The 12,639-nt window shown below is 42.3% G+C and overlaps 1 protein-coding gene across 1 annotated transcript in view; it reads right to left on the bottom strand.

Annotated features, from left to right (window-relative positions):
* The window catches only part of PPME1 (protein phosphatase methylesterase 1), a 973,601-nt gene that overhangs the window by 653,010 nt on the left and 307,952 nt on the right, over positions 1–12,639 (bottom strand). Inside the window, exon 5 of the mRNA XM_044073394.1 lies at positions 10,228–10,279. Coding sequence (XP_043929329.1) covers positions 10,228–10,279 — 52 coding nt within the window. The remainder of the gene's footprint in view (positions 1–10,227; positions 10,280–12,639) is intronic.

Genomic DNA, 12,639 nt, shown 5'->3' with positions numbered 1-12,639 from the left:
CAGATTCCCTTAGTGCTGGCCTGTACTTCAGAGAAGTAGATGCCACACAAGAGCGGTCCTAGGACTGAACCCGGAGGTACTCCGCTTGTCACTTGTCTGGAGCTGGATTTTGAGTCTGCTACTTTTACAGTGTGGGTTCTGTCAGTAAGCCAGTTGGCAACCCATCGATTGACGTAGGGATTAATGCCTAGCTAAGTAAGTTTACCTATAATTCCAGAGTGAGGGATGGTGTCGAAGGCCTTGGCAAGGTCCAGATAGGCTGTATGGATCACCTTACCCTCGTCCTCGGCTCTGGAGACTGATTAGAAGAAGTCAATCAGGTTGGGTAGACAAGATCGGCCCTTTACAAAACCAAACTGGGTGGGGTCCAGTGTCTGAAGGTTGCCAATGTCTTTGTTTATAAGTTCCATGATAATGCGTTCCATGGTTTTGCAGATCAGGCTCGTCAGACTGATGGGACGATAGTTCCTGGGATCCAAGGTGGATCCCCCCTTGTGGAGTGGGATAACTGTAGCTGTGCGCCACTCATTGGGCACGAAGCCTGAGGTGAGGCTATGATTAAACATGACACTTAGGTGAGGTGCTAATTCATTTTGTAGTTCATGTAGTACACAGCCCAGGATGCCATCTGGTCCCATGGATGCTGTATTCTTAGCTTTGCAGAGTGCGTTTTTTTACCTGTGTGGCCGTGAGTACCGGAATTTGGTAATCTTTTGGTATTGAGATGGGCCCTTTAGGGGGTGAGAGAGGGGTGAAGTTGGCACTGAATCGATCTACCAGAATATTGGCAATATCCTTGGGATCAGCATATTTAATGCCATTCAGTTGTAGCTCAGAGCAGATCAGAGCATTGCCATTTAGATTCTTGACATAACAATAGAATGCCTTGTGGTTGTCCATGGAATCTTTGACAATTTTATTTTCGTAACTAGTTTTGGAGGATTTTATGAGGGATCTCAGCTTCTTACTGAGGCTGGCAAGGGAGTTTTTTGCATCCTGGGATTTTTCCTCTTTTCTGCAAGTTTCTTCCTTCTGTTGTATAGTTTGCTTATGGCAGGGGACCACCAGATTGGGTTCCATTTTTTGGAGGAGACTGTCTTGGTTCTGTTTGGAATAGCATGATTCATGCATGAGTGGATGTGCTCGTACAGTGCCTTAGTGTAGGATTCAGCAGTCGAACTTCCAGTTCCCATCTGCATGGGTGTCATGAAGTTTGTCACTTCTGACTTGGGTAGCATGAAGTTGGCTTTGGAGACGTTTTTTATGGAGGTTTCCTTACTGGAGGGTGGGGGTGGGATGTGGATGTTAAGGGTGATTAGATTATGGTCAGACCTGACCAACGAGGGGGTGACCACTGGTGTGGAGCATCGATTTCCCATGTTGGTAATGATCAGGTCTAGGATATTTAAGCCTCTGGTGGTACTATGGATTAGCTGATCCAGGGCGGTGGAATTTATGAATTCCAAGAACCGTTGGGCAAAGGTGTTGGTACCCCAGTAGTTTTCCCAATTAATGACAGGGCAGTTGAAATCATCCAGTAGTAGGGAGTTCGGTTCTATCTTAATATTATCTAGTATGTTTAGAAAGGTATAGTGAGAATTTTGGGACATGGTGGGGGATCTGTAGCAAGTTACAGTTTGGATTGCAGTCTTACCTATAGTTAGTTGCACCTGTAGAATTTCAGATGCATTGCGTTGGGCAACTAGTCTGGAGGTGTGAAAATCCTTGGTGAATATGGACACTCCTCCACTTTTAGTGCTTCAGTCCTGGTTTGAAGGCCGAAAGGTGTGGTAAGAGTTGTAGCCTGGTATTGCAGGGGTGCTCTCTGGAGCCTTGAACCAGGTCTCAGCTACTGCACAGATATCGATGTTCTCCATTTTTAGGAGTGCCTCGAGAGAGTGCATTGAGGTTTAGACTTCTAGCACTGAGCAGCATTACCTTCAGATTTTGCATGATTATATCTGTTACGGTTATTTAAAGCCTATGGCATGGGCCTATGCAAAACAAGCACTGTATGCAGCAATCTTTACACGCATTTTACCTAACAGAGGCATACCTGTTTAAAAATTTAACAGGAAACATCACCTTATTTCTTTTAATATTTAAATCAAAGCTGCAAGCAAAGAAACCACTATAAAAGGTATTTTTGCAACATGCCCCCCCACATCCCTTACATCATTATTCATATTCTATGGTCGCTGCACCTGCAAGAAAGCCTGATCAGCTGCAACAATGAAGAATCTCAATGTTCCTCTGGGAGATTCTGACTGTAGAGATATTAGAACACAAAGCATTTCAAGTGCATCCCTCCAACAAGGAGAGAGGGATGATACAGGACAGTACATGGACAACTGCCATCTGAAGCAATTGTGCCAGAGTTACTGTAATACGAGCAGTTTCACATCAGCAACTTAATGAAACTTGGAAATGATCTTACTGTTTACATACTTTACCTAAAGATATTAAGAGTTTCCAGTAAGATATGAACACACAGTTTTTAAACACCTCATTCTGATAGTTTTATTAAACTAGAGACAAACTGCATACAATTAAAGCCTATGGTATGGGCCTATGCAAAACAAGCACTGTATGCTGCAATCTTTACATGCAATTTACCTAACAAAGGCATACCTGTTTATAAATTTAACAGGAAACCACCTTATTTCTTTTAATATGTAAATCAAATGTTTTCACTTTTATGAAATAAATCAAATCAAAAAAAAAAAAAAAAGCCACACACAGTAAAAGAAAGACACCATACAGTAACAATCACTGTCACACCAGCAGTTAGCAATTAGCTTTAAAAAAAAGAAAAAAGAAAAAAAGTGAGAGCAGAAGGTGTCACAGAGGAATCTTGTCACATGCATCAGCACGTACAAAAGGCAAGAGCCGTCATAGTCCGCACTTGAACACAACCATTCCAGGAACAAATCCAGCGGATCACAGGAATAGAGCAAGTGCATACATCTGAATTTTATCTAACCTCTCCAATGTGGATCACCTTTTACAAACTCTCCATAAAAATGTATTCAAAACTATTGGTTTCTCCAAAGAAGACATGAGCAGACCCTGAGAATCAAAGTTATTTACTCATCATGACGTTCCATGTGTGTTACCCATTTTCATTCTTCAACAACTGGGTTTGGAACCAACCCTCAGATCAGACACTGCGGCTTTTTAAAGCTAGTGGATACTGGAAACTCTTGAGCTCCTCCCTTATCCATAATGCTCTAGTCCCCTACCATAACGCAGGTTGTGTTTGCTGGCCTTGTAGCTTCAAAGAAAATTAGAAACAATTATAAAATGAGAAACTAATACCTGGAGCTTAAAGTCAGGAACACTGGCTCCCTTAGTATCTTCTCGTTCTTCCAGAAGTCAGAAACCAAATGGCAGGGGGCTGACGGGAGGGGAGCTGAGGAAGAATGAAAATGGACAACACAGATGGAAAGTTATAGTGAGTACAAAACTTTATCTGATGATGTCAATTTTCATTCGTTCCTCAACAAGTGGGACAGAGTCCCCAGCTACCTAAATCCTGGGAGGCTCCAAAGGATATTCCTGACCACTGTTGAGCCAAAGGTTGCTCTTCCCCTCGAGACCAGATCCAATTTGTAATGAGTAATACAAAGGTATGAGGATTAGCCCACGCTGCAGCCACACACGTCATCCATGGAAGACCTGGATAAAAATACTGATGAAGTTGTCATGGACCTGTTTGAAGTGGCTCTTACAGGTTTTCACAAAGACAAAACTCCAACTTATATAGGCAAAGGAAATGCAATCAGTTAACCATTTGGCTAAAGTTACTTTGGCAACTGGTAACTGGCTTGCCAAATATTGATTCTGCAAAAGAAACAAATTGCTCTGTTTTTCTGAAAATCTTTGTTCTGTGCAAATAGAAATGTAACTGTCTGTGAACATCCAACAAATTTAACATGTATTCTCCTTTGCCCATGAAATTTGGAAAGAAAACTGGAAGATTAATAGATGGATTAATGTTGGATTTTGACACCACCTTAGAAAGAAAGGATGGGTTGGTTTGTAACACTACCTTATCTTTATGGAAAATTAAATAAGGGGGCTTAGAAGATGGGGCTTGAAGTTCAGAGCCTCTTCTAGCAGAGGTTATTATCTAGTAAAAATGATAGTGATAGTTTTCCAGGTTAAACATTTTAGTTCGCACTTTGCCGATGGTAAAATGGAGACAGAGTTAAAGCTTGTGAAACTAAATTCAAATCCCATGGCACAGTTGGATCTTTAAAGGGGGTCTAACGTTCCCCTCAAAGGCCTTACAAAGTTCTGAAAAAGCTAAGGCAGAATCATTTACTCTTATGTGGAAATCAGAAATGGCAGCTAGTTGAACTTCAACAGTTGAGGAGCTAGCCCCTTCATTAAAAATCGCAGCCAAAAACTCCAGAACTTTAGGTACGGGTGCTGACACAGGATCAATGTATCTTGTGAAAAAAGGCAAATCTTTTCCATTTGCCTTCTATTCCTAGTGGAAGCTTTATGGGAAGAGAAAGAATGCAAAGTACAGGGGAGGAGAGCCTTGGTTTTCTGGCTATTTATGGAAGTGCAGATACCATGCAGTCAACTTTAGGTCTGAAATGTCCAGGTGAATCATACCGGTTGGATGAGACAGGAGGTCTGGAACTGGATCCAGAATCCATGGTGGATGAACTACAGGAGGCCAAAGAAAGGGGAACCAAATCTGACAATGCCAATAAGGTACAATGAGGATGACTGTGCTCTTCAATCGAGATGCTTTCTGGAGAACCTTGGGGATTAGATAAGTTGGGGATAAGCACAGAAGATACTGGGGGCCAATCGTGGAGGACAGCATCTCAGCGAGTCCCCTGGTGAGGGGAGTCAAGGCAAAAAAAAAAAAAAACTGCTGCACCTGTTGAGGGGGGATGCAGAGAGGTCACAGCAATGTTGGCCCCATTGGTGGAATATCTCTTCTGCTACTTTCATGTTGAAAGACCAACTGTGAGGCAAGGAAATGAACCTGCTGAACTTGTTCGTTATCATGATGGATTTCCCTGGAAATGTGCAATGCTAGCAGAAATCAGTTGGATGAGATCACCCATTGCCATACCCTGAGAGCTTCTCGATACAAGGGGTAAGATCGAGTTCCTCCTTGTTTGTTGATGTACCATACTACTGACAGATCATCCGTCTGAATCGCAAGAGAGAGGGTCCTGAAAAGCCTGCAATGCTAGGATTACTGCTCTCATTCCCAAGACACTGACATGCGTACCAGCCTGTTCGGGGGGCCAGCTGCCTAGGACAGTCTCTTCCAGGAAGTGTCCCAACCACCTAATTTGAGAGGAGTCTGTGTTCAGTATGGCTTTGGGCTGAGGAAGAATGAAGGCATGGGACTTGTTAACATCTGATCAGAGTGAATCCACCAAGAGAGGTTCTTTTTTGCATGCCTGAGTTAGCCTGATCTGGGTGGACATAGTTGCAAAATGGACCACTGAGTCGCTAGGGTCCATTGAAGAATTCTCATATAGTCAATTCTCATATAGTACCTTACTAATAGAACCAGAATTACAGAGATTGAACCCAAGGCTTGTACATTCTTCGAGCAGATAGGGCAGAATTTTTAATTCTTTTTGACTTGAAGTCAAATAGTCTGTTCCCTTAGTAAGGGAAGGAGGCTGTCACAGATATCGTATTGAACAAGGCCCCTATGGACTCTAATATTGGAGATGGTTCTAGCTAAGATGTGCTGTGATTGATGGTAATTCCTAGATGAAAGGTTAGAAGTACACAATCTCATGCATTTAGAAGAAGATGCCAGGTGGGAGTTTATAAGAAGATGCCAGGTGGGAGCAGTTATGAGCCAGTCGTCCAAGTACTGAAACACCTAGAACTCCTGCAGTCTCAAATGAGCTGCTGTTACTGCCATGCATTTGGTGAAGGGTTCTTATTACTTGATCGAATGTTTAGGTTAGCAAATACCTAAACGTCAATCTGGTAACAGCAAAAGCAAAAAACCACGAACAGCAAATTTAATGCAGGAAAAGAATTCCCTTGACTGTTATGTGGATTTTGCTCCTTTCTCCACTGTAGAGCATTCTCGGAGTTGGTATATTTAGTTAGGAATTCATTCCCTCGTTAAATCAGCCATTAAACTGTTTTAATTTCTCAATATTACCAGATAGGGTCTATATGGTATTCAGTAACCTAAACATTGGATCAGGTAATATAGATGCTTTGGTGAACTCCCTGGGGGCTGTGGTGAGGCCAAAGGGCAAACATATGAATTGGTATTGACTGGCTTCCAACCAGAAGCGCAAGTATCTCCTGGATTATCTGTTCATTTTTATGTGATAGTGCGCATCCTGAAGATCTACTGAGCACATCCAGTTGTCCTTGTGCAGGAAGGGCAAAATTAACTGAACCATGACCATCCGGAACTTCTATACTGAAGGCACTACAGAATTTTAAACAAGTTTTGGACTTTTGTGGTCGGGGGGGGCCTCTTGGATGACTTTGGTCGGGGGGGCCTCTTGGATGACTCTTTCTAGCAGCTTTTTTACTTTTAGAGTTGCCGCTTTCCTCTGACTGAGAGGAACATTGAGAGTTTTGTTAATGTTAAGGGGGTGGGTGGAAAAGGGTATTATACAATCTCCGGAAATAATCCTCTGCACCCAAGAATCTTTTGTAATGTCTAGCCAGGCTCTCTGGTGCAGGGATGACCCCTGACTGACTCCAGAGGTAGACAAATCGAGCCTCCTTTCTGGAGTGCTGATAGAATCCTTCAGAGAAAGAATCCCTAGATCCTTGATTTTGCGGGCTTCCTCTGTCACACTGGCAGCATCTTCTGTTAGAATTCACCCCCTCTGGGGAACTATCGCCACATCAATCATGGAAAGGACCGTGGGATTTCTAGAACCACATTTTTCAGCCACCTCGTTCACTCCTACAGAAAGTTCTTTGAGCAGTCAAAAAATGTACACCCACTGTAGACACAGTCTTACCATCCTGCTCACACCTGGAAAAAGTATCTTTAACCTAGGGGCCAAACAAAATACTTCCGTCAAATAGAGGCTTGACAAAGGAGGACTTGTAAGATTCCGCAAAATTACATAGGCGCATTTATGGAGGTCTCTTAATGGAAATGCCTGAAACTGCTGCCCTTGAGGTACCTTCAGGATACATATGAAACAAGTTCTATGGATGAATTTCAGATGGACTGTGGGGCAGCAAACTGTGAGGCAATAAAACTCTCTGCCCCAGAAGTAATGGTCCCAGAGAGGGATTTGGAAAATTCTTTAATCAAGTCCCTCTGACGTCAGGGGAAGTGTGCCAAATAATTCAGGGATCTGAATGCAAAGGTTGATGAAGTATATACACGTTTCCCAAATCTGTCAAAAGCCCAGGACTTCTGGTTAGCAGGATGGACAGAACTCGGTCCTGAGAGTTCCTTCTTTGTGGACGCAGCTACGACCATGGCATCTACTGATACTCCTTTCCTCCACAGTTCTCTTCCTTTCAGTGATGCCAGGATCCTGTATGATCTTTTGGGAATTGGCTCAACAGCCTCGGGTTCCTTCCACGCCCGCCTAGAGATCAAATCAATGAGCTCATCCAGCAGGTGACGTCACTGAGCAGGGTCAGAAGCATAGGCTTCCAAGAATACGGATTCCTCCTTGGAAGGGTTACTGGCAGACCACTCATCCCTTTGCTGTAGGATCTCCAGGATAGCTCTAAAAGAGACATCATCAGGTGGTGATTTTGGAGACCCTTTCCCCTCATCAAAACTAGCATCTTCCATGACCGACTCTTAAGGAGAGTCCAAGGATCGCCTCTCGCACTTTGTCTTCCAATGGACTTCTTTAGTGGGATGTTCCAGAAAGGTACAAGAAAATATAAGTATACCCTGCTGGGTAGTCTGGAGACTTTAGGCTGGCAGTCCCTGCCAAGGAGCAGTAGAGTGTTGAGGTGCAAGGCAAAGACATATGAGATTGGGAAGATGGATCTGGGGCAGGGGATCATTCTTCCTCTAGAGGTAGAGAAAGCTTCTCCACTACATCAAAGGCAAAATGTTCTGGGGAGGAGGTAGACTGTGCAAAGAAGACATGCTTCCGGACCATCAGCTCCCTCTGACTCGAAGGCATCCCATCTGAGGCAGAGATCAGAGGAGAGCTGCCCAAAGCAGAGGTTCCGATGGGCAAAGACTGCACCAACAACTGAGTCAACTCCCAACACCTCACACCCAGCAATGGCGTTATGGCTCTGAGAGTCACCTGGCTCCGATGATCTCAAACCCAGTCCACCCAGACTGACTTCGACAGATTCCAGGAGTCTCAGATCAAGGAGCTCCGAAACATACGGTCAGATCATAGAAAAAGCCAAACCAGGGTGGAGTAGTACTACTGAAGGTCTCCAGACCCAACAGGGTAGGAGGCAGGAAAACTCCCATCTGAATTTGTGCCAAGAAAAACTTAATCATTCTATCCACATCTGCTTCTGTCAGACTCCAAGAAAAAAGAAGAGAGGCCAGTGAAGGGGTCCTAGAATGATGGCATCTCTCTAAGAAGGGTGAAGGGTCACCAAGAAGGAACAGGGTCTAGAGATGATGCATAACGGGTCCTAGGGAGCTTCTTTGGCTAAAAGTGTGTCCGATCAGAAGATGAGGATCCATTATCACACTGTCTGACCTGAGGATTTAGTCTTCGGATCTGATGAACTCAGATCCAACCCCTTAAGCCACCTTGCAAAGAGGAGATCACAGAAGTTCCTCACTAAAAGAATATAGGGTGTAAGCAAAATGTCCTATGCAGATCACCTCAAGGCCCTATGCCTGTACTCAGTCTTCTACAGGCTTCTGAGGGGGAGATCTATGCCTGGCATACAGGGCATTGTCAGACTCCACTCTGATGGACCTCCTGCATATCCACAAAACAAACAGCACCAGAATTACCCATTCCAAAGACTTAAACCTTGCCTGTGATACAAATGGGACTTGCTGGAGAGACAAGTATATATCACAGAGACTACCCAGTCTATGGAACAGACTCCCCATCAATGTGAAGCAGAGTTCCTCCCTAACCCAATTCAAGTGCAACTTGGACAAATGGATGGGAAACCGGAAATTCGTCCCTAATTTGGCACCTATGTTTCTAATGGACACAGGCAACCTATCAATGGTTCATTTCCTAGGCTGCTGCTTATAAATGTTTCCTCCTTACACTTACCAAGGGTATCAGAACTTGCCAGAGACTTGGGATGCATGGCTGGGATTAAAAAGGTCCTTATGGTCGTTAGCCTAATAAACACCTATGAACCTATGATTGGGTCTGATGTACGCTTTCTGGACTCCTCCTTGTCCAACTTTATAAAAAGAAAATCGGCAATAAACCTTTAAGAATCAGTTTATTTTTGTGATCCACTAAGGCCTGTGGATTAAAGACCTTACAAATGTCGCATGATTCTTTTAATTAAGCTGGGCCCAAGCAACACGCACATGGATCATGTGCATCAGATAGGGTTATTTTGTGCCAGCAGTCTTTACATTTCTTAAAACCCAAAGGTTTTTCAGCCATGTTGAAGCGTAACATTTAAATACAATAAAAATAGAAATGCAAGAGAGATTTTTGATACATACATACATATATATATATATATATATATATATATATACATATATATATATATATATACACACACACACACACACACACACACACACACACACACACACACACACACACACACACACACAAAAGGGTTACCAATACTAGGAATTAAAGAGATTACCACCAAGGTATAAGCCAGAAAGAATTTACCAACAATGGTAGACTAAGAATACACTGATAAGTGTAAAAGGATAAGGGTTGAATATGTATAAAAAAAAAAAAAATCTAGATAGAAATAATAAGAAAATATTTACGTCTTATTTTACTCACAAATACCACACTACAGCTTGAGAGGGAATTGAGACCGCATTCATACACAAAGGTGGCAAATGAGATCTGAAGTACGGTAGGGTACTACAGCACTACAGGCATGGGAGAAGCTCGAAAGTTTCCAGTATCCATAAGCTGTAACCAGAGGGTCGGATTCAAACACAACTGTTGAGGAATGAATGAAAATTGACATCAGATCAGACTGTTTGTTTATTTTACAGAAAGACAATGATGAGATGTCCCCCCATATCAGCTCAAACAAATTTCCTGACCAGAAAGCTAGGAAAAGAACAATAAATAATCTTACTTGGACATGGTTTCAGCAGAAAGATCTTCAGAATTCTTTACTCTGGTATCCCCTGAACAGAAAGGGAAAAAAATCATTACACAATAATTAGAAATGAGAAAACAAAAAACTAAACAATAAATATGATTTAATGAAAAGTGTCCCTTACAGAGAAAAATCATTACCACATATTACAAACTTAACTGCGATTACTGTATGTACAAAACTGATGCCCAAGACAGAAGGCATTGACTCTGGTCTGGCACCTACATGCTTGAAAGGTCCCTTGTAACCACGAACTACGTACGCCCTTTACTGCTGTACTGTCCTACATCCGAACTTTAACTGCTCGGCCTACACACCCTCTCCAACCTTTCCAGAACCTTGCAGCAAGTATCACTTGGGAAAAAAAAAATCCACTTTTCTCATTACTCCGTCCTCCAAAAAAATGTGGTTTTCACACACTCATACCATACCCAGACAGCTTACAGTTCCTCCTGCCTTCTACACAAATCATTTCCACATGCTCTTGTTCTTCATTTCCAAAACAAGTTAGACATTTGTAAATCACATTTCCAGTCATAACCATCAGTAGTTTATTTCCAGCCTTCAAGTACCTGAAATCTTTAACCTCGACTTCCCCTTCCAATCTCACCAGTTTACAAACTGAGAGAATAGTCCCACCTTTCATTTAAATCCAAGGGCCACTATTCTATATGAAACCTCAAGACGTTGCTAATTTCTTAAGAAAACATTTTCCAAAGCAACACCAAAACATGTACAAATGGAAATTATGCTGGTGTCTGAAAAGGACTTTCGTAAGCAGTTGACCAGAAATTTTCCCAGACTGCCAGTTTATAATAAACAGAGCATCACTGAGCCATTCCTCCCTCTAACCAGTTGGTGAGGTCCTTCAATCTTGTTATGAAAAAAAAAATGGTAAACATTTTAACATCAAAATATTCAATACTGTTTCCAAGGTCTGTTACAACTGCTAAATGCTGTGCATGAGAACATTTAGTTTTTATTAATATAGCATTTCCAGTTTCACAGACTAAACTACTTTTATGTTCTGATACCTTTGGAAAGGCACCATCCTTAATCACATTAAATTAAATGTTTGCCCATGTTTTCACCTTCTCCTAATCCTATCCCCTTCCCCAAACAGGGTTATTTTACCTGTATTAACGTCATGCATGTCTTACTACATTAACTAATCAGTTCTACCTAAAACTTCTGTTCCCTACCTGCACTCCCTTTCATCTCTTCCATATCTATTCTAGGTTACCTGCACTCCCTTTCATCTCTTCCATATCTATTCTAGGTTACCTGCACTCCCTTTCATCTCTTCCATATCTATTCTAGGTTACCTGCACTCCCTTTCATCTCTTCCATATCTATTCTAGGTTACCTGCACTCCCTTTCATCTCTTCCATATCTATCTAGGTTACCTGCACTCCCTTTCATCTCTTCCATATCTATCTAGGTTACCTGCACTCCCTTTCATCTCTTCCATATCTATTCTAGGTTACCTGCACTCCCTTTCATCTCTTCCATATCTATTCTAGGTTACCTGCACTCCCTTTCATCTCTTCCATATCTATTCTAGGTTACCTGCACTCCCTTTCATCTCTTCCATATCTATTCTAGGTTACCTGCACTCCTTTCATCTCTTCCATATCTATTCTAGGTTACCTGCACTCCCTTTCATCTCTTCCATATCTATCTAGGTTTCCTGCAGTGTCTGTCACCTTCTGTTTCCGTAGCTGTTTGGGGGGGGGGGGCTGCATAGTGTTCATATGCTACTGATACCCTATGCTGAAACACATGCTCGTCACCCCCACCCGACATTCTCCTGCACTACGGAGTCACCACGGGATGTACCACACAGAACATGGCATCAACATGTTAAACTAACGTGTACTGTTTTGTTAAGCATACTAGTTAAGACTGCTGTATCTCTTCTGCTATAAGGTCTCTAAAGCACTCTTTATAGACCGGTGTAAAACTGCTGTTACAAGGTTGTTTGATGCATTTTAGACAAACTGCTTAGCAACTGTTTCACATTTGTTCTCACCTATGATATTTCTGTTCTACTGTTCGATAGAATTTTATATAGTTGTACACTTTGCTATTGGTCAGTACCTTATAGTGTGATTATCCATAACCAACTGTATGCACTGAAATACTGGGTTCACTACCCTATTTTACTATTCAAAGAACTGCATTTTTATTTTCTAATCCCTTCTATATCTGTTTGTCCCCACCACTCTAGGTTTGAATCTCCTATCTTACAGTAGAACTGTTAAGTATCTACCTACCCGGTGAAAGGACCACCAGCAAACAAATCTTCCTACACCTCCATAGCAAAGAACTTGCCATCCTGCTTAGGAACCCTGTTCACTAGGAGGCAAGAAAGTACGTGCTATTCTT

This window comes from Protopterus annectens, chromosome 5.part1, assembly GCF_019279795.1.
Source record: "Protopterus annectens isolate FY-2018-M chromosome 5.part1, PAN1.0, whole genome shotgun sequence".
Classification (NCBI taxonomy): Eukaryota; Metazoa; Chordata; order Ceratodontiformes; family Protopteridae; genus Protopterus; species Protopterus annectens.
This window is presented reverse-complemented; position numbering and strand designations above follow the sequence as displayed.